Source organism: Pseudorasbora parva, chromosome 9 (assembly GCF_024679245.1).
Source record: "Pseudorasbora parva isolate DD20220531a chromosome 9, ASM2467924v1, whole genome shotgun sequence".
Taxonomy (NCBI): Eukaryota; Metazoa; Chordata; class Actinopteri; order Cypriniformes; family Gobionidae; genus Pseudorasbora; species Pseudorasbora parva.
In genome coordinates this window covers 2,131,610-2,157,664 of record NC_090180.1, presented here as the reverse complement: position 1 = coordinate 2,157,664, position 26,055 = coordinate 2,131,610, and the positions used below count along the sequence as shown (strand labels likewise).

Genomic DNA, 26,055 nt, shown 5'->3' with positions numbered 1-26,055 from the left:
AGGTGTGGTGGTGTGGGTCAGTTTAAGGGTAGAGTTAGGGTCAGGTGTGGTGGTGTGGGTCAGTTTAAGGGTAGAGTTAGGGTCAGGTGTGGTGGTGTGGGTCAGTTTAAGGGTAGAGTTAGGGACAGGTGTGGTGGTGTGGGTCAGTTTAAGGGTAGAGTTAGGGACAGGTGTGGTGGTGTGGGTCAGTTTAAGGGTAGAGTTAGGGTCAGGTGTGGTGGTGTGGGTCAGTTTAAGGGTAGAGTTAGGGTCAGGTGTGGTGGTGTGGGTCAGTTTAAGGGTAGAGTTAGGGTCAGGTGTGGTGGTGTCGGCCAGTTTAAGGGTAGAGTTAGGGACAGGTGTGGTGGTGTGGGTCAGTTTAAGGGTAAAGTTAGGGTCAGGTGTGGTGGTGTGGGTCAGTTTAAGGGTAGAGTTAGGGTCAGGTGTGGTGGTGTGGGTCAGTTTAAGGGTAGAGTTAGGGACAGGTGTGGTGGTGTGGGTCAGTTTAAGGGTAGAGTTAGGGACAGGTGTGGTGGTGTGGGTCAGTTTAAGGGTAGAGTTAGGGTCAGGTGTGGTGGTGTGGGTCAGTTTAAGGGTAGAGTTAGGGACAGGTGTGGTGGTGTGGGTCAGTTTAAGGGTAGAGTTAGGGACAGGTGTGGTGGTGTGGGTCAGTTTAAGGGTAGAGTTAGGGTCAGGTGTGGTGGTGTGGGTCAGTTTAAGGGTAGAGTTAGGGTCAGGTGTGGTGGTGTGGGTCAGTTTAAGGGTAGAGTTAGGGTCAGGTGTGGTGGTGTCGGCCAGTTTAAGGGTAGAGTTAGGGACAGGTGTGGTGGTGTGGGTCAGTTTAAGGGTAAAGTTAGGGTCAGGTGTGGTGGTGTGGGTCAGTTTAAGGGTAGAGTTAGGGTCAGGTGTGGTGGTGTGGGTCAGTTTAAGGGTAGAGTTAGGGACAGGTGTGGTGGTGTGGGTCAGTTTAAGGGTAGAGTTAGGGACAGGTGTGGTGGTGTGGGTCAGTTTAAGGGTAGAGTTAGGGTCAGGTGTGGTGGTGTGGGTCAGTTTAAGGGTAGAGTTAGGGTCAGGTGTGGTGGTGTGGGTCAGTTTAAGGGTAGAGTTAGGGTCAGGTGTGGTGGTGTGGGTCAGTTTAAGGGTAGAGTTAGGGACAGGTGTGGTGGTGTGGGTCAGTTTAAGGGTAGAGTTAGGGACAGGTGTGGTGGTGTGGGTCAGTTTAAGGGTAGAGTTAGGGTCAGGTGTGGTGGTGTGGGTCAGTTTAAGGGTAGAGTTAGGGTCAGGTGTGGTGGTGTGGGTCAGTTTAAGGGTAGAGTTAGGGTCAGGTGTGGTGGTGTCGGCCAGTTTAAGGGTAGAGTTAGGGACAGGTGTGGTGGTGTGGGTCAGTTTAAGGGTAAAGTTAGGGTCAGGTGTGGTGGTGTGGGTCAGTTTAAGGGTAGAGTTAGGGTCAGGTGTGGTGGTGTGGGTCAGTTTAAGGGTAGAGTTAGGGACAGGTGTGGTGGTGTGGGTCAGTTTAAGGGTAGAGTTAGGGTCAGGTGTGGTGGTGTGGGTCAGTTTAAGGGTAGAGTTAGGGTCAGGTGTGGTGGTGTTGGTCAGTTTAAGGGTAGAGTTAGGGTCAGGTGTGGTGGTCTGGGTCAGTTTAAGGGTAGAGTTAGGGTCAGGTGTGGTGGTGTGGGTCAGTTTAAGGGTAGAGTTAGGGACAGGTGTGGTGGTGTGGGTCAGTTTAAGGGTAGAGTTAGGGACAGGTGTGGTGGTGTGGGTCAGTTTAAGGGTAGAGTTAGGGACAGGTGTGGTGGTGTGGGTCAGTTTAAGGGTAGAGTTAGGGACAGGTGTGGTGGTGTGGGTCAGTTTAAGGGTAGAGTTAGGGACAGGTGTGGTGGTGTGGGTCAGTTTAAGGGTAGAGTTAGGGTCAGGTGTGGTGGTGTGGGTCAGTTTAAGGGTAGAGTTAGGGACAGGTGTGGTGGTGTGGGTCAGTTTAAGGGTAGAGTTAGGGTCAGGTGTGGTGGTGTGGGTCAGTTTAAGGGTAGAGTTAGGGTCAGGTGTGGTGGTGTGGGTCAGTTTAAGGGTAAAGTTAGGGTCAGGTGTGGTGGTGTGGGTCAGTTTAAGGGTAAAGTTAGGGTCAGGTGTGGTGGTGTGGGTCAGTTTAAGGGTAAAGTTAGGGTCAGGTGTGGTGGTGTGGGTCAGTTTAAGGGTAAAGTTAGGGTCAGGTGTGGTGGTGTGGGTCAGTTTAAGGGTAAAGTTAGGGTCAGGTGTGGTGGTGTGGGTCAGTTTAAGGGTAGAGTTAGGGTCAGGTGTGGTGGTGTGGGTCAGTTTAAGGGTAAAGTTAGGGTCAGGTGTGGTGGTGTGGGTCAGTTTAAGGGTAAAGTTAGGGTCAGGTGTGGTGGTGTGGGTCAGTTTAAGGGTAGAGTTAGGGTCAGGTGTGGTGGTCTGGGTCAGTTTAAGGGTAGAGTTAGGGTCAGGTGTGGTGGTGTGGGTCAGTTTAAGGGTAGAGTTAGGAACAGGTGTGGTGGTGTGGGTCAGTTTAAGGGTAGAGTTAGGGTCAGGTGTGGTGGTGTGGGTCAGTTTAAGGGTAGAGTTAGGGTCAGGTGTGGTGGTGTGGGTCAGTTTAAGGGTAGAGTTAGGGTCAGGTGTGGTGGTGTGGGTCAGTTTAAGGGTAGAGTTAGGGTCAGGTGTGGTGGTGTGGGTCAGTTTAAGGGTAGAGTTAGGGTCAGGTGTGGTGGTGTCGGCCAGTTTAAGGGTAGAGTTAGGGTCAGGTGTGGTGGTGTCGGCCAGTTTAAGGGTAGAGTTAGGGTCAGGTGTGGTGGTGTCGGCCAGTTTTTACTGGGGCACGTCAATCCAAAAAAACATTTTTTTATTATATGCTTTTACACCGTTTATCGTTTTGCGTGGCGGTGTGCACACTCACATTGTCGCCCTTTATTTACTCAGTAAACGGTGGAGATAAACGCGTGTGATAATCCTCCCAGTTTGAACAAGCCCTAATATTGACTCAATTAGTGGTGTGAGTTTGGGTGGGACTATATATTTTTTTTGGCAAGCAATGGCAGATTGGAGGAAATCTATTTTCCTTTTTGTTTTTTTGTTTTTTTATTAATTCTGTGATGCTAGTGGTACAGAAATAACCACTTTGGCAATAATGAAGACAAAAGAAAACCTTCAAAGATAGATAAAGTTGGCATAGTTTTTGCCACTTTAGTTGTATTTTGGCCTCATATTTGGCCTCGCATTTGCTCCATTTGTTTATTGAATGTTGTATATTTAATGAGCAGATGTCAGATCCCAAGTGCAGTTCTATAAGAGATTCTCCCTATTAATAAATGCCCCGAATGGCCTTTAAAATTAGATCTCCTTGCTCTTATTGCTTGCACAGTTCCCTCCCTTCTCATCCCATTACCATTAAATGATTCATTTTTCATATGACCGAGAAGTGGGGGGGTTTTCTTTCCTTATTCTGTTGAAAACACTTTTTCCTCCTGCCTTTTCTGCATCTTCTCACTTGAGGTCATTTTCTAAACCTGGGCATGAAGGTCATGAGAAAAAGCTGAATTTTTTTTTGGCAAACATTTGCGCAGGTTATTAAGACATCACTGTGTTGAAACATCGGGTCATTCTTTGAATACCCACATGAAACATTTAAATTAATTACATGTTAGAGTTCTGCTGTCTACCTAATGTTTCAGAGGTCTTCAGTACTTTTGCAAAAGTGCATGTAAACAAGTACTTTATATTCCAAAGGCCCGCAGGGAGTTTTAAATTCTATGACTAAAAGCTTACATTTAATTGTATGATGGATATTCTGTGTTGGAAAAAGCAGTAAGAGTTGTTAAAAGGTCAGACATCAACCTACACAAAAGCACTCAATACCTCGACAAGGCCTTGTTGTTTATCCTTCCTTTGTTTCCCCCAGATAGCATTTCACTCAGCACACTGACAGATCGTGCTTTCACTCGTTCTCTTTCCACATTCTTTGCTTTGCCATTTTAACTATGCTCTGTAGTATGTGAAACTGTATTAAAAATCACCTTTTGACAATAAAGCTTTGAATCCTTCAGGCAAATTGTAGCTGCACTGAAAATCACCATTTAACAGAAAAGCTTTGTAATCCTCAACGCATTTTTTCTTTCTTGTTTGGTCGATTATGAAGCTTCTGCTTTTTAATTGAGATGTGAAATTGAATTTAAAGTTTGATGTGATTCTCTGAAGCCTCCTTCTTTTATCTTTCTACTTCAGCTTTCAGTTCGGCGGTTCATTCCCTGGACGGGGCCACCCTGCGCAGTGACTTCGTGTCCATTTTAAAAGAGTTTGGCAACCATTTTATCCAGGAGGCGGTGTATGGCTTTGAGGAATCCTGTACCATATGGTATCCCAACAAGCAAGTCCAACGCCAGCTGTGGTTGGAATATCAAGATATCAGCAAAGGTAAGCTATAAAGAAATATGATTTAAAAAGATTTAATTTGATGCTTTAGCTTATATTAGTCATATTAAATCTCATTCACTATTAATAAAGGGGCATGCTGTGCAAATTATTGCTTTTTTCTTTATAAATCCTAAGACTTATTATTTATTTATAGCAAGTAACCATACTATATGTATTATTAAATATGTACTTGTTATGTATGTAACATTTGAGTTAGTTCAAAATGTTATCCTAAATAGAACACGTCAGTATTATCTTATTGATAAATCGTGTTTTCTGCATGAAGAGGCATTGGTTTTACACAAGGATACCCTTTCTTTGTGAATGAGAGCCATTGTTTTTACACTGTAATTTTTTTTAAAAAAATTATAGAAAAAAACCCCAAAAATTTTCAGTTGGTCAAATTTAATTTATGTGCATTAAATTGCATCAGTTCACAGAAATTCAATTTGGCCAACAAAAAAATGTAGATGTGATAAGTCACTAGAAAATTTCCAATTGTTTTTTTTTATTTATTATTATTTAACAGTGTATGCTTTAGGATGCATTATTTATTTATTTTTTATTGGAAACACCTTTTAATTTTTTGAGGTGATAAACAGAGACATTTTTTGTCTATGCATAATCTTTGTGAAACAATAACTAATTATACAAAACAAAATAAATAATACTAATGCAACAATCAATTTAAAAAGAAAAGTCCATTGTCTAGATATGCAGATAGTAGTTTGGCCTGTGTGAATATGATCTTATTGATAAATCGTGTTTTCTGCATGAAGATGCTTTGGTTTTACACAAGGTTACCATCCTAAGTGAATGAGATGTTTTTTTTTTTTTTTTTTTTTTTGCTTTAGGATGCAATATTTATTTTTTTATTTTATTTTATTTTATTTTATTTTATTTTATTTTATTTTATTTATTTTATTTTATTTTATTTTATTTTATTTTATTTTATTTTATTTTATTTTATTTTATTTTATTTTATTTTAACAGCTTTTATTTTTTGTTAACAGGGCAAAAATATTTTGCCTATCCATAAATTATGCTAAACTTAGTAAAATGATTAATATTTAATAATAATAGTAATGCAACAGTCATTAAAATAATAAATTCAATAAGACCATTGTCTGGATATACAGAGAGTAGTTTGGCCTGGTGCACCCAAAGTATGGTTTTGTCAGAATATAAACTGGAGGATGTGGACAGGAGCTCAGGAAGTAAAACTCAACTCAGCCCCTGGGAGATTGGTCACATCTGTTCAGCCAATGAAAGAGGGCGAGGGCAGATGTGAGAAGGCTGGCTGGCTAGAGCTGAATGCAGGCCAGCGCTGCTCCGTGCTCAGGAGGCCCCGGGGCACACTCACCTAGTTTTTATGCTTCAGCTCCACTCAGCTGAGCCCATATATATGTACAAGGTCGGTTAGGATGGGACTTATTTGGAGAGACAACAGACGAGTGACGTTAACAGACAAAGCGTGGGCTAGACAGAGTGACTACACTGAAAAAAAAAATATTCTGCTTGTTCAAATTGCTTAGTTAAAATAAGCTAAAACAACACAATTGCTATACATTTGTCCAAACTTAATTTGATTTTGTTCAATCCACTTAAATATAAGTCAAATTGAAATCAAACCTAATTTGTTTGCGCATGAACTGAAACTGGGCGGGGCTTGTTAGTTCCCAACATGATTTGCATATAACTAAATCAAGAGAGAGTAAATGTTGTTTTTTATATGTATGTAAAAGTGTTTTTTTTTTTTGATGTATTTTTGAGACTTGATTGTGTTTAATAGAGTTTAATATTCAATTATGTTGGAATTATTAGAACAATTTAAATGATTGTGTGTTACCACTGTGGAGAAGAGCTTAGCTGAGGGAGCTTTTAATGCTTAGCATTTAAGATGCTAATGTGTGCTACTGCTAGCTAAAAGTTTGTGAACTAGCTAGTGCAGTATTATAATTCAGTTGTGTAATATTAAAGTAATGAAATTGAAGCGGATTAATGCATAATATGATATTGAATGTCTGAATCATGACAGGGAGCTATATAAAATTCACTCTGAGACTACTTAATTGAGTCACTTAAAATGTATTCATTCCATGATGTTGAAGTTATGTGAACAAATTATGCTTGTTTAACGCAATTGAATCATGTGGGACCGATGTACACAATTAAATCATGTAAATCCAACGCACTTTTTTTCCAGTGTATATGGTTAGGTTTCTATGCTAATGGCTAGTATATCGACAACATGCCCTCGGGCGTCCGTGAAATAGTGGTCTGAGCATGAAAAAAATGGATTGTTATACACAGGCATTTCTTCGAAAAGCGTGAAATAAGCACCAAGGTCGTCCTACAAGGCATGCTAGAGGTATGCTCGAGCTGTACTCTTCCATTCCTAATGAAAACACATGGTAAAAGGGATTAGAACAAGGTGAATGACAGCAGACTGAAAGCTATGGGTGCTCTGAGTGTCATAACCACCCAGTCATTGCAGAAGTGTCTTTTGTTGGAGTTAGAAAATCCATATCTGAGGTGTCAGTGAGTACCCCATTGTTCTGCTGAAAGCTTTTTCTGGAAATGGCAATGTGGTAATGATCTTGCCAAAAAATTGATCAAATCAAGTCAAAAGGTCACTCAGAAGAAGTGATTTTGATTTGAACTCAAGCATTTATAATCAAATTCTTTCGATAGGAAATTATGTGAGCTGCGCCATACAAACTATTATTTTCTTTTGATTATTTGTATTGAGTCATGAATTGAGAAATCAACTTTTCCTTGAGCCATTGCTATATAAAAGGTCATCGTAATATAAGAATATCCTGTACATTTCTGAGCTGAAAACTTCCTTGTATGTCGAAGAAAAGCTTTTATTGATCAAGCGAGGGATCTGCGAATTAGCTTCCGCTGTGACGTCAGAGAGCAGAAGAAGACTAACACCTAATTCTGTCGGCCCGCCCACTGACTCGCACATGACGTGTAATATGTAAATAAAGTACGCCTGTGTGGCTCAAAGCAATAAACATGCCGTTAAAGATTACAAAATAGTGTATGAATAGTCGCTCTATAAGCTTGCTTTGGTTTCCAATATTAAGAATGCAGTTGAACTTTACTTTTGGTGAATATCTAGCTCACGTGTGTAAGACATTGCGCGTTTGTTCCATAGACAGTAAAAGAAATGGACGGAGCGATCCCATTGCTTTCTACGGCGTTAAGTGATGTCAGTATAGGAGCTCTCACTTCCTGATGGCTGAGCGAACTGCGCAGGCTCAGACTGAGCTTGACGACGTAGATGTGACGTGAGCCTCCTGTCCAACAGCTGTAGGTCTTCTAGTAGATGTGGAAAGTGAAAGCTGAATCCCGTTGTTTAAATATTTTCTCCCGTTGCTTTTGGCTCACTATGGGCTTCTCCCCATTCTTCCCCCTTGACTTTATCAGACTTTATGTCTCCACGTCCCCCTGACTGCCTCATAGACAGTAAAAGATTGCCTGTGAGCGTCTCCTCAGGTCTATACGGTAATTTCTCAACTGTGCGACAGAGTCGCGTTAGTTATGACGCAATCGTTAGCCTATTTTTACAAAAACAGCTTCTACGGGGCGATAGTGTAAGATACAAGGTAACGGAGCCTTTTATGCTTTGCCGTGTTTCTTTAGAAATAAACAATGGACAAATGGAGTCTTTAAACGCCTCTGATGTAAAGTTATTCACTGTCAAAGTGACTCAAAAATGAATGGGAGTCAATGGGATGCTAACAGCAGGGGATGGCTTGGTTAGCAATGGCAGCCCCTAGGAGTGGAACGCTTTACGAGCGCTAGATTACCCCCTTGGTTTGTTCACTTCATTTCACTGCGGATTCGTTTGTAAACAAGACACAGGTCGAGACTGGATTTGCAGACAGAATGAGTTTAAATATAGGGGTGTAAACGATACACTTGTGTCACGATACGATATGTATCTCGATACTGAACTCACAATACGATATGTATCCCGATATATACAGTCTTGTTCAAAATAATAGCAGTACAATGTGACTAACCAGAATAATCAAGGTTTTTAGTATATTTTTTATTGCTACGTGGCAAACAGTGATGCCAGTAACGCCTTACTCTAATCTGACTACTTTTTTCCAGTAACGAGTAATCTAACGCGTTACTATTTCCAAACCAGTAATCAGATTAAAGTTACTTATCCAAGTCACTGTGAGTTACTATTTTAGTCATTTTCCTTAGTAAAAACCGACAGCTTATCAAAATTCTCAGCCCGAGTCCGGCTGGAGCCCGTGTTTTTTATTTATTTTATTTTTTTACATTGTTGCAGCCACTAAAATAATTCAGTTTTGTTTTTAATGTCAAAGTAGTTATTTTTCGTTTCGTTTCTTTATAAACCTAATTAAGAAAAATGTTCAGAGCAATTTTTTGTTTGTTAAATTAAAGTTTATATAGGCAAGACAATTCAAGAGTTGGTTTGAGAGACTAGGCTATTAAACATGCGGTTAACTCACTAGGTCGTCACATAAAAAAATTAAAACTTTAATTTAACAAACAAGAAATTGCTCTAAACATTTTTCGAAATGAACTTAATAAAGAAACGAAACAAAATATAACTACTTTGACATCAAAAACAAAGTAGGCTAGTTATTATACCACCACAAAGGCATTTTTGACGAGCTGAGGCAGGCTGATAGGATAGCCTATTGCTCGCAACGGCGCTCAAAAAAACGAAACGGGCTACACAATCTAAAAAAAGAAAAAAAAAAGAAAGTACATGCAGGTTGTCTTATAGCCTACCTTACACTTCAGCAAAATTAATATAAATCCGATCTTCAATTCCCGCGGTATATGCTCATTTAACGGAGTTCACATCAAAGCAAAAGATTCCAGCATTTTATTCAGCAGCTCATTTCAAATTCAGAGATCGCAATATGAGAGAGAGCGGCCTAAGCACTGGTAAGATCATTTAGTCTCATTAATTTATATTGAAGATGATTGTGTTTTGTGTGACTTATTTTAAAGTTTCATTTACGGCCATATGCGTTGGCTTGCTTTACTCATTTGCAGCGATGTTGCAGTAGCACCGTCATATCTATCTGACTACAACATAACACGCTCTCACACATTTATTTTTTAATTATTTGCCAGGAGTAAAATTTACACATGTGGTTTAAACAACCAGATATATTTACATTTGTCCGGTTTAGTTTGAAATGCTTTCATGCACCTTCTGAATTGGTTTGTTTGAGTGATCAGAATTAAATACGTCTGGAAAGACTCTCGGAAGGCATTTAGGCCTACTCCTGGTCATTTCGCAATCAGATAGATACCTGGTCAGAGAAAATGAATGAAGGAACCAGTAGTAAAAAGGCCATAACTCCAGCAGCTGTGCTGAAGAAACGGACTCTTTAACCCTGCGCGAGCCATATCTTGACAGTGGCGCAAGCTATCATGGTCTCATGTTGTTTCCACCAGCACATCTCATTGTTCATTTTAATTATTAAAATAAATATAAAACGAAGCCTAAAAAAAGGGGCGTAAAAAAGTTGGGGCCGTCAGGCTCGGGCATAAATGCAATAAAGTGTGTTGCCAAAAATGGTTGTCATTTCTATTTTGAGGCGGCAGGGGTGTTGTCGGCAACTGCTGAATGTAACTTATAAAGTAACTTGTAATCTAACTTAGTTACTTTTAAAATCAAGTAATCTGTAAAGTAACTAAGTTACTTTTTAAAGGAGTAATCAGTAATCAGTAATCAGATTACTTTTTCAAAGTAACTGTGGCAACACTGGTGGCAAACAAGTTACCAGTAGGTTCAGTAGATTCTCAGAAAACAAATGAGACCCAGCAGTCATGATATGCACGCTCTTAAGGCTGTGCAATTGGGCAATTAGTTGAATTAGTTGAAAGGGGTGTGTTCAAAAAAATAGCAGTGTGGCATTCAATCACTGAGGTCATCAATTTTGTGAAGAAACAGGTGTGAATCAGGTGGCCCCTATTTAAGGATGAAGCCAACACTTGTTGAACATGCATTTGAAAGCTGAGGAAAATGGGTCGTTCAAGACATTGTTCAGAAGAACAGCGTACTTTGATTAAAAAGTTGATTAGAGAGGGGAAAACCTATAAAGAGGTGCAAAAAATGATAGGCTGTTCAGCTAAAATGATCTCCAATGCCTTAAAATGGAGAGCAAAACCAGAGAGACGTGGAAGAAAACGGAAGACAACCATCAAAATGGATAGAAGAATAACCAGAATGGCAAAGGCTCAGCCAATGATCACCTCCAGGATGATCAAAGACAGTCTGGAGTTACCTGTAAGTACTGTGACAGTTAGAAGACGTCTGTGTGAAGCTAATCTATTTTCAAGAATCCCCCGCAAAGTCCCTCTGTTAAAAAAAAGGCATGTGCAGAAGAGGTTACAATTTGCCAAAGAACACATCAACTGGCCTAAAGAGAAATGGAGGAACATTTTGTGGACTGATGAGAGTAAAATTGTTCTTTTTGGGTCCAAGGGCCACAGGCAGTTTGTGAGACGACCCCCAAACTCTGAATTCAAGCCACAGTACACAGTGAAGACAGTGAAGCATGGAGGTGCAAGCATCATGATATGGGCATGTTTCTCCTACTATGGTGTTGGGCCTATTTATCGCATACCAGGGATCATGGATCAGTTTGCATATGTTAAAATACTTGAAGAGGTCATGTTGCCCTATGCTGAAGAGGACATGCCCTTGAAACGGTTGTTTCAACAAGACAATGACCCAAAACACACTAGTAAACGGGCAAAGTCTTGGTTCCAAACCAACAAAATTAATGTTATGGAGTGGCCAGCCCAATCTCCAGACCTTAATCCAATTGAGAACTTGTGGGGTGATATCAAAAATGCTGTTTCTGAAGCAAAACCAAGAAATGTGAATGAATTGTGGAATGTTGTTAAAGAATCATGGAGTGGAATAACAGCTGAGAGGTGCCACAAGTTGGTTGACTCCATGCCACACAGATGTCAAGCAGTTTTAAAAAACTGTGGTCATACAACTAAATATTAGTTTAGTGATTCACAGGATTGCTAAATCCCAGAAAAAAAAAATGTTTGTACAAAATAGTTTTGAGTTTGTACAGTCAAAGGTAGACACTGCTATTTTTTGAACACACCCCTTTCAACTAATTGCCCAATTGCACAGCCTTAAGAGCGTGCATATCATGAATGCTGGGTCTCATTTGTTTTCTGAGAATCTACTGAACCTACTGGTAACTTGTTTGCCACGTAGCAATAAAAAATATACGAAAAACCTTGATTATTCTTGTTAGTCACATTGTACTGCTATTATTTTGAACAAGACTGTATGTGTGTGTGTGTGTGTGTGTGTGTGTGTGTGTGTGTGTGTGTGTGTGTGTGTGTGTGTGTGTGTGTGTGTGTGTGTGTGTGTGTGTGTGTGTGTGTGTTTCGTTGTTTTTTTATTATTTGTGTATTATTATCATTATTATCAAGACCCACAAATATTTCCCCATTGCATGATTATACATTAAAAAAATAAAAATACTTAAGTAAAGTATCAAAGTATTTTTACTTGATTACTTACCACCCCTGATTATTATCAAGACCCACAAATATTCCCCCATTGCATGATTATACATTATGTTCAACATTATGTATAGTCGTTGTATGATTCTATGTAATAAGATAATTAATGTAGTAATGTCACTGATAAATGGGAAAAAAAATTCCCTCACGCATTACTCACGCTTTCATTGCAGGCAGCATCTCTCCCCATGCATGCTATGCCCTGCCTCTCCCGCTATTAATGCAGTAGCCTGAGGAGCGCCGTTCCAGCAGCGCGTGCTCTTCAGATGATCAATGCAATCGATCACAGTTCTAATCGCAAGAAAATGTGTGAAAATGGCCGCTAGTCTCAAACTGTCAATGTTTAGCTCATCAAAGAATTTTAATTCTGCATTTACTCCCTCTCATGTTGTTTTCTCGCATCAGGCAATCATTTGAACGTCCGTGTTTACTACAGTATGAGCGTTGTGATAAATATATTCATCACATAAAGCCATTGTGTCTCTTCAGAAGACTTCAGATTAGACTACTTGAGATTTGGATTAGACTACTCGATTAGTGTTTTTTACAATCCCTTTTTGGCATTTTTCCATCTTTTAAGTTTGAGAGGAATGGACTTTAAAGATGGAGGAATAGAAATCCTTCAGTTTAAATAATGAATGTCTTCATTTGTGTTTGGAAGTTAAATGAAAAATGACATGATGGTGAGCAGATGGTGACAGAATTTACATTTATGGTAGCCTACATTTGTTAATTTGTGTCTGGGTGAATTATACCTTATAAATAGGCCTACTACAACAAGCTGAGCCTTGGATAAAACAACTATATATCGCGAATCATATCGCTTCCATCAACGATACATATCGTCACATTTTCATATCGCGATATATCGTTACACCCCTAATTAAAAATAATGCTGTGCCTTCTGGATCCTACAGGAATGATGCAACACACTTATTTTAGTAAAACATGTTTTATGTGATAGTAATGCATTGTTACAGATCATTTTATATCTAGGTGTACCTGTCTAACAAACAATAATAACGATAACTTACCACGCTGTCACGGGCTGGAGTATCCTTTGTATTTGAGGTGTTGTTGGTTCATTGTTCTGAGATTCGGGATCAGACTCTGGGTCGAACATGTATGGGTGAATCATTCCGGTTGCCATTTTTCTACGTTGGAAGTTTTAAAAAAAAGTGTTGAAACTCATTATTATGCACAACTGTTGTCCAATCACAGCAGTGGGCATTTAATTCCAAAGCTTCCATGCAGCACGCCCCTAAAAACGCCAGCTAGGCTCAAAACCAGGGGAGAAAGTAGCCTATTACTTACTCATTATGATGTTTTTTGAACGTAAATCAATGCAAATGTCATAAGTTGACCTCAGAAAACAGTATACAAAAAAATAAAAAAGCCAGTTCATGACACCTTTAACACTTAAAAACCCTCAGTGCCCGAAAGAGTTCAGAAGCATAAGCCACAAATAAATGACAAAAGTATGAAAAAAGCAACAATACACAATATGAAGATGAATAAAGAAAACACAAAGTGAGATATATATATATATATTTAAAAAAAAAGCTCCACTGATTAATTAAAACATTTCAGTCATAACATGACTTTCAGTGCCTTAATAATATGTAGAGGCAATTGCAATATGATTTTCTTCCCAGTTTTGCTTTAAAAGGGGATTTTTGTTATAAAAAGGAATGGAAATGTATGATGGCCTTTTAAGCACGGGGAACAAGTTGTGCATTAATGTTGCTCTAATTTATCATTTAGCAACTTATGCAAAACAATTTTTGATAGAATGCATATGATTACAATGGGACAACATAAGGTTAAGTGCCTTGCTCAAGGGCATGGGGATAGTTCAGGGATCACACATTGTGGGATTTGTTCATTCCTACAAAAAGAGTAGGGGGTGAAAACTACACACTGTTATAAATATTCCCATTTATTTAGCAATAAATCACGAGGCCCATATTAACATTCAAACACTGTAGAAAATGCATGTAACCACTAATTAGTCTATCATGAAAAAGGACATGTGGCAATTAGCTGCCCTTCATGTTTTACACGTGTTAAACTGGCAATAAAGGCCACAGACGTGTTACACCCCATCCATCATAACAAACTAGGAAGTTAGGCATTAACTAATATTGTGTTGGTCGTCATTTTGCTACCAAAACAGCCCTGACCCTTCGAGGCATGGACTCTACTAGACCCCTGAAGGTGTGCTGTGGTGTCTGGCACCAATATGTTAGCAGCAGATCCTTTAAGTCCTGTAAGTTGCGAGGTGGGGTCTCCATGGATCGGACTTGTTTGTTCAGCTCATCCCACAGATGCTCGATTGGATTGAGATCTGGGGAATTTGGAGGCCGAGTCAACGCCTCAAACTGGTTGTTGTGCTCCTCAAACCATTCCTGAAGCATTTGTGCTTTGTGTCAGGAGCATTATCCTGCTGGAAGAGCCACAGACACCAGAATACCGTTTCCATGAAAGGCTGAACATGGTCTCAGCAATGCTTAGGTAGGTGGAGCGTGTCAAAGTAACATCCACATGGATGGAGGACCCAAGGTTTCCCAGCAGAACATTGGCCAAAGCATCACACTGCCTCCGCCGGCTCGCCTTCTTCCCATAGTGCATCCTGGGGCCATGTGTTCCCCAGGTAAGCCACACACACACACACACACGGCCATCCAAGTGATGTAAAATAAATCTTCTTCCGTTGCTCCGTGGTCCAGGTCTGATGCTCATGTGCCACTGTTAACTTCTGGAGCAGTTTGAGCTCCAGTAGCTCGTCTGTTTGATCGGACCCCACGGGCCAGCCTTCGCTCCCCACGGTCATCAATGAGCCTTGGCCGCCGGTTCTCCACTGGTCCTTCCTTGGAGCACTTTTGATAGATACTGACCACTGCAGACCGGGAACAGCCCACAAGAGCTGCAGTTTTGGAGATGCTCTGACCCAGTCGTCTAGCTGTCACAATTTGGCCAAACTCGCTCAAATCCTTACGCTTGCCCATTTCTCCTGCTTCACACACATCAACTTTGATGACAAAATGTTCACTTGCTGCCTAATATATCCCACCCACCAACAGGAGCCGTGATGAAGAGATCATCAGTGTTATTCACTTCACTGGTCATAATCTAATGCCTGATCAGTGTATGTACATGTTTTGTGCACTGGCTGTGCAAGAGCAGCATAAGGCTGAGTAAATAATGACAAAAAGGTAATTTTTGGTTGCAATTTTTTTTTTCCAAATTGAAGAAAAGTTGACCCTTAACACTGGCGCATTTTCAGCTCGATTTCTTCGATTTCTTCATGATGTCTTCCGTGAGTTACATTCTAGTACCCTGCTAATGTTCATGACCTTGTTTTAAGAGCTGATTTATCTTTAGAACAAATTACCTGCTTCCTGCCATCCCATCCCAACCCATCCGGCAATTATGGGTGCAGTCAATGCTCTCAGTGTAACTTAACATCCAAATATAATTCATTCTATCATCCAAACTCAGGTAAAGTGTTTAAGATCAAAGATATAACTGCGTTATCTATTTGATAAAAAGTCCTACTTTGAGGCAGTATACAAAAATGACAGCAAGCCTTATGTCACTGAGTATTTACAGTACATACCGAGCACACATTCCCTTTAGAAGTGATAGTTCACCCAAAAATAAAAGTTCTGTCAACGTTTACTCTCCCTCATGTTGTTCCAAACCTGTATGACTCGGATTTGAGAAAATGTCCATTGGGTCCAATGCTGTTTTGGGTGTTCTTCTAAATTAATAATTCTGTATTCTGCAGTAATTTACAAATGATGACAGAGCTTGTTTTGGTGGATGTTAGTGACTTTTTATGGTTAACTATAAATAAGGTTAATTAATTAATTAATTAAGATCATGTCCCATGAAGATATTTTGTAAATGTCCTACCATAAATATATAAAACATGTATTATTAGTAGTGATATGCATTGCTAATGACTTCATTTGGACAACTTTAAAGGAGATTTTCTCAATATTTAGATTTTTTTTGCACCCTCAGATTCCAGATTTTCAAATATTGTCCTATCCTAACAAACCATACATCAATGGAGAGATCATTTATGCATCTATGTATATCACAAAATAAAAAATAGTATTTACTTGTTTTGTGGTCCAGGGTCACAGGGTTTCGAGTTTCAAGCATGCAGGGAAATAAAAAAAAAAAAAAATCCCAGCCCAGTTTCAGTTAAACTTATTTCATTAACTCCTCTCCCTATTGTCGTTCCACACCTGTAAGATATCCATTCATCTTCACACACAGTTTAAAGGGATACTTCACTGCCTTTTCATATTAAACTATGTTATTCCCTTAACTTAAACGTGTTGACACACACCTCTCTCGTCTCAGTGTGTGCTCTTAATCTCTCTGACACGCAGTGACGATCTGATAGCATTTAGCTTAGCCCACTCTAAGCCCAGTTCATTCACTATGGTACCAAACAGAGATCAAGTTAGAAGTACCAAACACCTCCACATTTTCCCTATTTAAATACAGTTACACGAATAGTTGAACGATCAAGTATGGTGACAAAATAAAACGTGGCGCGTTTCTAATCGGATTAAAAAGGAGAACTATAATGTATGGCGGATTAGCACTTCTGAGAGTACTTCGGCTCGGCGCAGTAAAAAGTCCCGGCCGAAACATCTTCCCTCACATCTCCCTATTGACAGAAATGAGAGAGTGAGGGGGAGATGTGAGGAAAGATGTTTCGGCCGGGACTTTTTACTGCGCCGAGCCGAAGTACTCTCAGAAGTGCTATTCCGCCATACATTATAGTTCTCCTTTTTAATCCGATTTGAGAAGTACATCGTTTTATTTTGTCACCATACTTGATCGTTCAACTATTCATGTAACTGTATTTAAATAGGGGAAAACGTGGAGGTGTTTGGTACTTCTTACTTGATCTCAGTTTGGTACCATAGTGAATGAACTGGGCTTAGTGGGCTAAGCTAAATGCTTTCAGATCATCACCGCACGTCAGAGAGATTACGAGCACACACTGAGACGAGAGAGGTGTGTGTCAACTCGTCTTAGTTAAGGGAATAACATAGTTTAAAATGAAAAAGCGGTGAAGTATCCCTTTAAGATATTTTATATTTAGTCCGAGAGCGTATGCAAGTCTATGCACACTATACTGTCCATGTCCAGAAAGGGAATAAAAACATCATCAAAGTAGTCCATATGAGACATCAGTTGGTAAGTTCGACTCTTTTGTAGCATTGACGATACATTTTGGTCCAAAATTTTTTAAAAATACGAATTTATTCATCATTGTCTTCTCTTCCATGTTTCTCAAATAAAGAATCAAATGCTCATGATTCAAGATTCGGCTTGCGTGTCAAACTGGCAAACTGCTGAAATCACGTGACATTGGCGATATTAATAACGAATCAATACGCTGATTCGCGACCGTTTGATTCTTTATTTGAGGATTGAACACAAACCCAGAAGAGAAGCCAATGCTGAATAAAGTCGTAGTTTTTGTTATTTTTGGACCCAAATGTATTTTGGATGCTTCAAGAGACTCTAATTAACCCACTGATGTCTCATATGGACTACTGTGATGATGTTTTTATTCCCTTTCTGGACATGGACAGTATAGTGTGCATACACTTGCATACGCTCTCGGACTAAATATAAAATATCTTAAACTGTGTGTGAAGATGAACGGAGGTCTTACGGGTGTGGAGCGACATTAGGGGGAGGAGTTAATGACATAAATTTACATTTTTGGGTGAACTAACCCTTTAAAGTTAGTCTAAATGAAAGAAAATTAGTTCATAGAACTCAAAACAATGAAACAGTTCAGTTTACTTGAAGTATGTCAGTGCTGTGAACTCAAAAGAAAAAAAAACAAGTGCTATACTTATAACAGTTCATTTAACTGAACTTATTTGTTTAATTTAAGTTTGTCGTACTCAAACCAATTAAGTATTTTGAGCGTTAGGGTTTAAAGTGGTAAACTTTTCAGCTTTCATTTAAACCTACAGCTTTTAGGTTACCAATCCAATTCTTCTGTTTGTTGGTTTGCAAGTACCGACGGCATTAGAACGGCAAGTCGGCAAAGAACATTTTAAATGCTCATATTTTTGTTTAAACAGAGACATTTAAAGCCATCCATCTTCACATTGGTAGTTTTGGTGTCTGAGATAAAGTCAGATAAATAACGACCCTCCTCTAGCTGCTGTTTCAGCCTAATAACTTGTTTCCCTTGGTCAAATCCACCATGTTGCCTTGTTCTCAAGGACGTCACCCTGAAATACTTTAGCTCTACTGACGGATGATTTTAAATCGGTTTCCCTGCCTACTTGAAAACTCCATTAGTCTTCATTTTGCCAGCCTCTGACATGGCCATGGACACTATCATGGCGGCTAAATGTAGAGGTTAAACCATAATGGGCTGTTTTTACTAAAAAAATAAAAAATAAAAAAATAAAAAATTGCTGGGTTACAAACAACCCAAGATGGGTTGAAAATGGACAAACTCAGTAATTGGGTTGTTTTAGCCCAGTAGTTGGGGTGTTTTATGCACACATTTAACCTACCCACTGGATTAAAACAACCCATTTACTGTATTAAAACAACCCAACCAATGGGTTATAACAACCCTATCGCTGGGTTAAAATAACTCAATTGCTGGGTTTAAACGAACTATTTACTGGGTTAAAACTACCCAACAGCTGGGTTAAAGCAATCTATTCACTGTATTAAAACAACCCAATTGCTGGGTTTGAACATCCCAACCACTGGGTTAAAACAACCCAACCAATAGGTTAAAACAACCCATTTACTGGATTAAAACAACCCAATTGCTGGGGTTAAACATCCCAACTTTTGCGTTAAAACAATGCAACCGCTGGGTTAAAGCAACAAAATCGCTGGGTTTAAACATCCTAACTGCTGTGAAAAAACAACCCATTCACTGGATTAAAAATAAAACCAATCACTGGGTTTATACATTCAGACCGCTGGGTTAAAGCAACCCAATTTCTGGGTTAAAACAACCCAACCGCTGGGTTAAAACAGTCCAGTCACTGGATTAAAACAACCCAATGGCTGGGTTTAAACATCCCAACCACTGGGTTTAAACAACCCAACCAGTAGGTTAAAATAACCCATTTACTGGATTAAAACAACCCAATTGCTGGGTTTAAACATCCCAACTTCTGGGTTAAAAACAAACAAAACATTTACTGGATTAAAACAACTCAGTTGCAGGATTTAAACATCCCAACCGCAAGGTTAAAATAATCTTTTTTTATTTTTTTTTATAACCCAACTTGGTTGTTTTTAACCTTGTTTTTGTAGAGTGTTTATCGGCCTCATTTTTAAATGTTTTTTAAAATGTTTCTTTGTTTTCAATTCATATCATTCAATGGCATTTGCACGTGTGCCACAAACGAGTGTGTGATCTTTGATCTGGCCTCTGAGTCTCTGCGAGTGCAGGTGAATTCATACGCTGGTGTTAGGCAGCTGCGTGCGGACGCTGTGAGAAGGAGAACAGGCACAGGGCAGGGTTTTAATACCCCCCCGTGTCTCCGCTAAAGGTCTTGCTCTTTGGGTATGGATAATGAGCTCTCTGGAGACTCCGGTAAACCATACTGGTACCCTTGCCCCAAATAGCACAAACTTTCTGGAGCTGAAGTGTGCCACCTAATCATTTTTGAATGTTTAGGGGGAAATGTCGACCACACAGCTAATGAATATTAACAATTTTGCTGAAGGAAATTAAAATATTGGAACGAAGCCTCAGCAAAAAAAAATTTGAGAAATTTACTAATTGGTATTTCTTTTGGGAATGTCACTGTTTCTCAAGTCAACGATTTATGAAAGGGTTTGTTAATGCTATGAGTTATTTTTTTCTTTGTATTCTTTATAAAAACTATTATTATTTGATTTTGAGAGAGAGAGAGAGAGAGAGAGAGAGAGAGAGAGAGAGAGAGAGATAGAGAGAGAGAGGGTGTCTTTGAATTTGAAGAGGCAACTTGAAATCTTTGAATCATATCATCAAAAAGAGCATCACTCCAGTTTTGAATGTCATCTTTAAGAGTTTGAGATTATGACCCACTCTTTTGAGTGAGATGTCTTCCTCTCTGCTATCGTGATATGCATTCGATTGATACGTGCATTGCCTCTCTGCAAGAGTAGAATGAACTGAGGTTATTTGTTCATTTATCAGTGAATATACACTCAAGAGCAGACTCATGTGTGACCCTGGACCACAAAACCAGTCAAGGAGGCTTTTTCTATTCTTTTTTTGAAAATTAGATGTATATGTCAAATGTCTCCATTGATGTATGTTTTGTTAGGATATAGGAGAATATTTGAAAATCTGAGAGTGCAAAAAAAAAATCTAAATATTGAGAAAATCTCCTTTAAAGTTTTCCAAATAAAGTCTTTAGCAATGCATATTACCACTAATAGTACATATATATATATATATATATTTAAAAAAAAAAAAAGTACTATTAGTAGTGATGATGATGATACAATTTACTAAATATCTTCATGGAATATGATCTTAATATTCTACTACTGATTTTTGGCATAAAAGAAAAATTAATGATAATTATATCTCACACAATGTATTGTTGGCTATTGCCACATATACCCATGCGACTAATGACTGATTTTGTGCCCCAGGGTCACATTTAGAAACAAATAAGTACGTTTTGAACCATCTTTGGTTTTGAAACTATAAATGAAGTCTACGGAGCTGTGTAGTTTGACTCACGAGTCAATATCCGATTGACTCACTCTAAACATTTATGTCGAATACAGTAGGTATTGCAGAGTCTTGTCCAATGGTCTTGTAAGATTTACTGAGATATACCTGCAAAATGGCTTTTTGAGCACCAGCAATACGAAGCATATACTCTTTGACTTGATGATCAATACATTATTGATGGCAGGACCAGCTCAACATCATAAAATTCTGAATTCAAGAGATGAAATATAGATTTTACGAACAAGCTCTGCTGAAAACAGGGCACAAAAAGACACAAGAATAGCTTTTATGACAGCCAATGTTCCCACCCCTTCCATCCCCTACCCATCCCCTTCCAACTCTCTCTCTGTCTCTCTCTCTCTCTCTCTCTCTCTCTCTCTCTCTCTCTCTCTCTCTCTCTCTCTCTCTCTCTCTCTCTCTCTCTCTCTCTCTCTCTCATCCTTCTTCTATAGCATGTCCTGTATGACAGTGAGGTGGAAGGGTAACAGCAAGGCCTGACCACCGCTGCAGCCCAAGGGTGAAAGATTGAGAGAGGGGAAAAAGGGATCGGGAAACTTGGGAACTAAAGAGATTCTTACCCACTGCCTGAGGATGTGTTTCAGGGAATGGGAGAAATATAGAGTATAAAATACTTACTTCAGTCTTCAGTGTCACATGATCCTTCAGAAACCATTCAAATATTCTGATTTAGTGCTCACTGATTTAGTGATGGTTCTTATTATCAGTGTTTTTGCCACTTAATATTTATTTTATTGTTTTAATCAAATTTGAACTAAATATCACTGCTGAAATCACGAGACATTGTAGAGCCGATGTAGTGAGATGGGCTTTGTAACGACGTCTTTAGTGCCTTTATGGGTCTTGAGAGAGGAAATGACATTGGTGTCAATGAAGGCCTTTCTGAGCCATCGGATTTCAACACTAATATCTTCATCTGTGTGTGAAGATGAGCGGAGGTCTGACGGCTGGCCAACCACTTTAGGGTGAGGAATTAATGATCACTTTTTGGGTGAACTAACCCTTTAACTGGTAAAACTAAGTGCTAGGGAGACCAGCAGGGGCAGTATAGTGTCTATACCCCAGTATAGTGATAGGGACACTGTACTGTAACAAGAACACTGTCTATAGCTGGTGTGTTGTGGACGTTCTGGCTCAAAATGGCTGCCGTCACATCATCCAGGTGGTTCTGTACATTGGTGGTGGTTTGAGGAGATTCTCCCCTTCTGTATGTAAAGTACTTTGAGTACACAGAAATTGTGATAATAAATAATTATTATAAATATTTATTATAAACTAGGGCTGTCAAAATGAACGTGTTAGTGCAAATAATTATTTTCGGCACTAAATGTATTAACGTGAGATTAACGCAGCGCGCATTTTCTATTTGATCCGTGACGTAGCACATAGTTGGAGAAATTGATATAAGCCATAGACGTAAAGGATGCGGCATAATAGGGAAAGAAAAGGGTTAACATTAATATTACTTTTCTAAACCAAAAGTGCAGTTATTGCCTACATAAGCTACCATATTTTCTGTTTAACTTTTATTAGACTCCAGGTCGAAAGAAAAGTGTGTTTTTACAATGAGCACATTCTCTGCAGTCCGAGCGCGATGCACTGAAGCTCACTCTCGCTCGTATCTGAGGTAAATCATTTACACCGTCACCACTTACGGTACATGTGTTTTATTGAACTAAATACATTACAATCGGCTAAAACAAATATGCAGGTTAGTTTTCTCAACACGAGCATTTCCGAGTCACTGTTTGTGCGAATCACGGCACAGTTAGGCACACACACACACGCACGCACGCACGCGCACACACACAGACACACACACACACACACACACACACACAAAAAAAACTGGCAGTCCAATAGGGAACGAGCATCTCTTAAATTTGCCAGTGTAAAAACTCCCTATATTTATATTCTTAAAATGAGAGAAATCACTGCTTATTCTGGTTTTTTTTCAAGTTTAAGAGCCATGAACAAATTCTTTGATAAACATCTATGATCTTAGATGCATATCTAGTCTTAATTCTGTATAATTGATTATTATTGAATAAGTAATGAATAACTCACATTTGCATAAAGCATGCATATCTGTCCATACCCATGTTGATTAGAGTATTTAAACTTAATTTAAGATACATTTACAACTGATAAAAATGTGCGATTACATTGTGATTAATCGCGAGTTAACTCATGACAAGCATGCGATTAATCGCAATTAAATATTTTAATTGATTGACAGCCCTATTATGATCATATAAATGTATTATATATTTTTTATTAGAAAAAAAAATCATATTTTCCCAGGTATACATTTATAGGCCTAACTGCATATTGAGATGGAGAAGTGGAGAGAGTGAGCTGGTGAAAAGATTGAAGGAGTGTGGAGCTGCTCTCTTGGCCGGACTCAATCCGCAGTGAGTGATGAATGAGCTCTGAGTGCTCTGCATGTAAAACTATTACAGATGTCTTCACTAACTCAATATCTTCATTGGGGGACAGAAATATTATAATCTAGAATAGCGGGCTTCAGGTCACCATCTTAGGTGAGCAAGGACCTTGGTGAAGCCAGCCCAGAACGGATTGTTGTGTACGTCATGCATAAAACCAACTGTGTATGAATTGTCCCATTAAATCAAATGCGACAATTTTGGTACGAATAGATTAATGAGCGATGATTCATGAAAATGATTTACATAGAAATTTGTTCTGCTCATGTTTCATGAATAAGGGCAAAGGAACAGAAATTTCTCATTAAGAGAGAAACCATCAGAGTCAGGCACTGTGTGTTCGGTTAGTGTAGCCTTACTTGAGACCGGTCTTGAGACCATTTTTTTGAAGGTCTTGGTCTTGTCTCAGTCTCGGACTCTGTATTTTATCTTAAGACCAGTCAAGACCACAACTGCAGAGAAATCACTAAACAGCTGGAGAATTGTCTGATTTAACATCATTAATGTGATTTGATGTTAATCTTTTTGCTTAAAATGCAATCAATAACTTCTTTGAAATGTGGCTTCTTTTGTTTCTGTGCTCCAATTCCCAACATTTATATAAATGGCCAAAACAATCTGAGATTTTTATTTATAACAGAATATAATTAAGCTTATTAAAGGGGGGGGGGCACTCAGTTTCAGTCAATCTCATGTCAATCTTGAGTACCTATAGAGTAGTATTGCATCCTTCATATCTCCGAAAAGTCTTTAGTTTTATCATATTTATGAAAGAAATATAGGCTGTACCGAGTCTTTCCGGAAAAAAACGAGTGGCTGGAGGCGTATCGTGTGGGCGGAGCTAAAGAATGACGATCGCGAACAAAGCGGTGACGTCCTCAAGTGTGGAGAAACCCATCGCTATCGATCTCAGCTAATAGATATGATCCAGAATCAGATCCGGAGGCTGAAATAAACTGAACAGGAGAAACAGCAGCAGCAGGACGTCCGTCTCTGTGGTATGGACTGTATTTAGTGGCCTGTCAACATTTGTGTGTCTTTACTCGCAGTTTATGAGGACATGATTCGGTTTATGGACTATTGTATGCGACTAAACCTTAGCAGTAGCAAGCAAAACGGTGTTGCACATAAGACTAGTGTAACGTTATACAGAGAACAACAATAGAGTCCGTTAGCGCATTTGAATGACGAAGCACGCGATCGTGTCGTTTACTGATGTTTACTCACGCGACGATAGCCGACAGCACAGACATTAGAAGCAGTTTTACTCACCGGCTGCTTCCAAAGCAGGACCGAACCTTTATCGCTGGGACCGCTCCATCAAAAACACACTTCTTTGGTATGATTTGGTGAAGTCCTGATAGCAGTGACCGTGGAGATCCACTTTTGCGACGCGACTGAAGCGATGTTGTGAAGCTTCCCGTCATTTCTGCGTTCAAATCGGTTCAAATTCAGCGCTGCCTTCCCAGAATGCTGTGCTGAAGCGTTGAAGTCGCTCGACGTCACCCATAGGAATAAAGTGGAGCGCGGCGTCTGGATCGACTGGATCTGCAGCTGAGCGAGTGTTTATGGGCGTGCATTTCCTCTCTCGCTCTAGTCACGCACGCGCGCCCTACCGGGAGAAGAGCCCGTACGGCCCATACAAGGACCTTCCGCTCAATTAACGTCAAGCCGACCCATACTCGAAAAAAAACGGAAGGAGTATTTTTAACACAGAAATACTCCATCAAACACCCAACATTACTTTTTGAAACTTTGTCTATGTTTAGGATGGGAATCCAAGTCTTTAACAGTGTAAAAAGCTCAGTATGCATGAAACAGCATTTCACCCCCCCTTTAAATGACAAATTTTAAACTGTGCCTTTGCTATTTCTGCAACGTTTTGCTATTAAATGAATTTTCATTCAACAAATCGGTTGAATAAATGATTCTGTGGATGTTAAATTATGTTAATGTTTTAATGCTAAATTAATCTTAACATTATTTATGAATGCATAATCGTACCAATTCAGATGCAACTTCTGTGCCATTCATTTTATTGTCAGTGGTTTGTTTGGTAACAGCGCTGTAGTGTCTTACTACTCTAATTACATTAATTAATTAAATATAAGTCATTTCTCAAATAGTGGATATGGATCTTTTAGATGAATTTAAGGAGTTCTGGTCTTGTCTTGGTCTCGGTTTAGCTGGTCTTGACTACAACACTAGTGTAGCCTATACATGCTACTGGCATGTTGATCCTTGGCGCTTACACAACCACAAAAAATACCTTGACTAAGTTAAGAAGAAACATTTTTTATGGAGAGAACAGTAGAAGAAGGACAGGAAATGATCAATGATGAGAAGAGGAGGGAACGGGATCAGTAAATGTCACTACAGTAGCTGTGGACGCGTGTGAGAACCACAAAGACGGCATATTTTCCTCAGTTCTTCAGCTCCTGAGGCTTCAAGACACACATTGTAAGTCCTCTTTCTGTGTGTCAGTCAACCATCAATCTTGATATTGCCCTTATCTGGGAATGAGAGCTCACAGAGCTAAACTACAGCTAAATATAAATCTGCCGTGCTCACGAAGACTTAATCGACCTTAGGGAGAAGCATTTCAGCCAAGAAATCATCTCTAGCTTCAGGCTTTAAAAACATCTGAACATCTAAAACCTCCACTCATGCCTGTTCAGTGTGATATTTGTCAACTTGGTGGCCCTTTTTAAGAAACAAAGTTAATGAAAAATTCATTTTTTATCTCTAAAGGCTCTACAGGGAGTGCAGAATTATTAGGCAAGTTGTATTTTTGAGGATTCATTTTATTATTGAACAACAACCATGTTCTCAATGAACACAAAAACTCATTAATATCATAGTTTT

At 39.3% G+C, this 26,055-nt stretch overlaps 1 protein-coding gene across 3 annotated transcripts in view; it reads left to right on the top strand.

Annotated features, from left to right (window-relative positions):
* astn1 (astrotactin 1) overlaps nucleotides 1–26,055 on the top strand; it is a 423,229-nt gene that overhangs the window by 266,500 nt on the left and 130,674 nt on the right. For all 3 annotated transcript variants that reach the window (XM_067453477.1, XM_067453479.1, XM_067453478.1), the window contains one exon: nucleotides 4,210–4,398. In XM_067453477.1, the coding sequence (XP_067309578.1) occupies nucleotides 4,210–4,398 (189 nt within the window). The remainder of the gene's footprint in view (nucleotides 1–4,209; nucleotides 4,399–26,055) is intronic.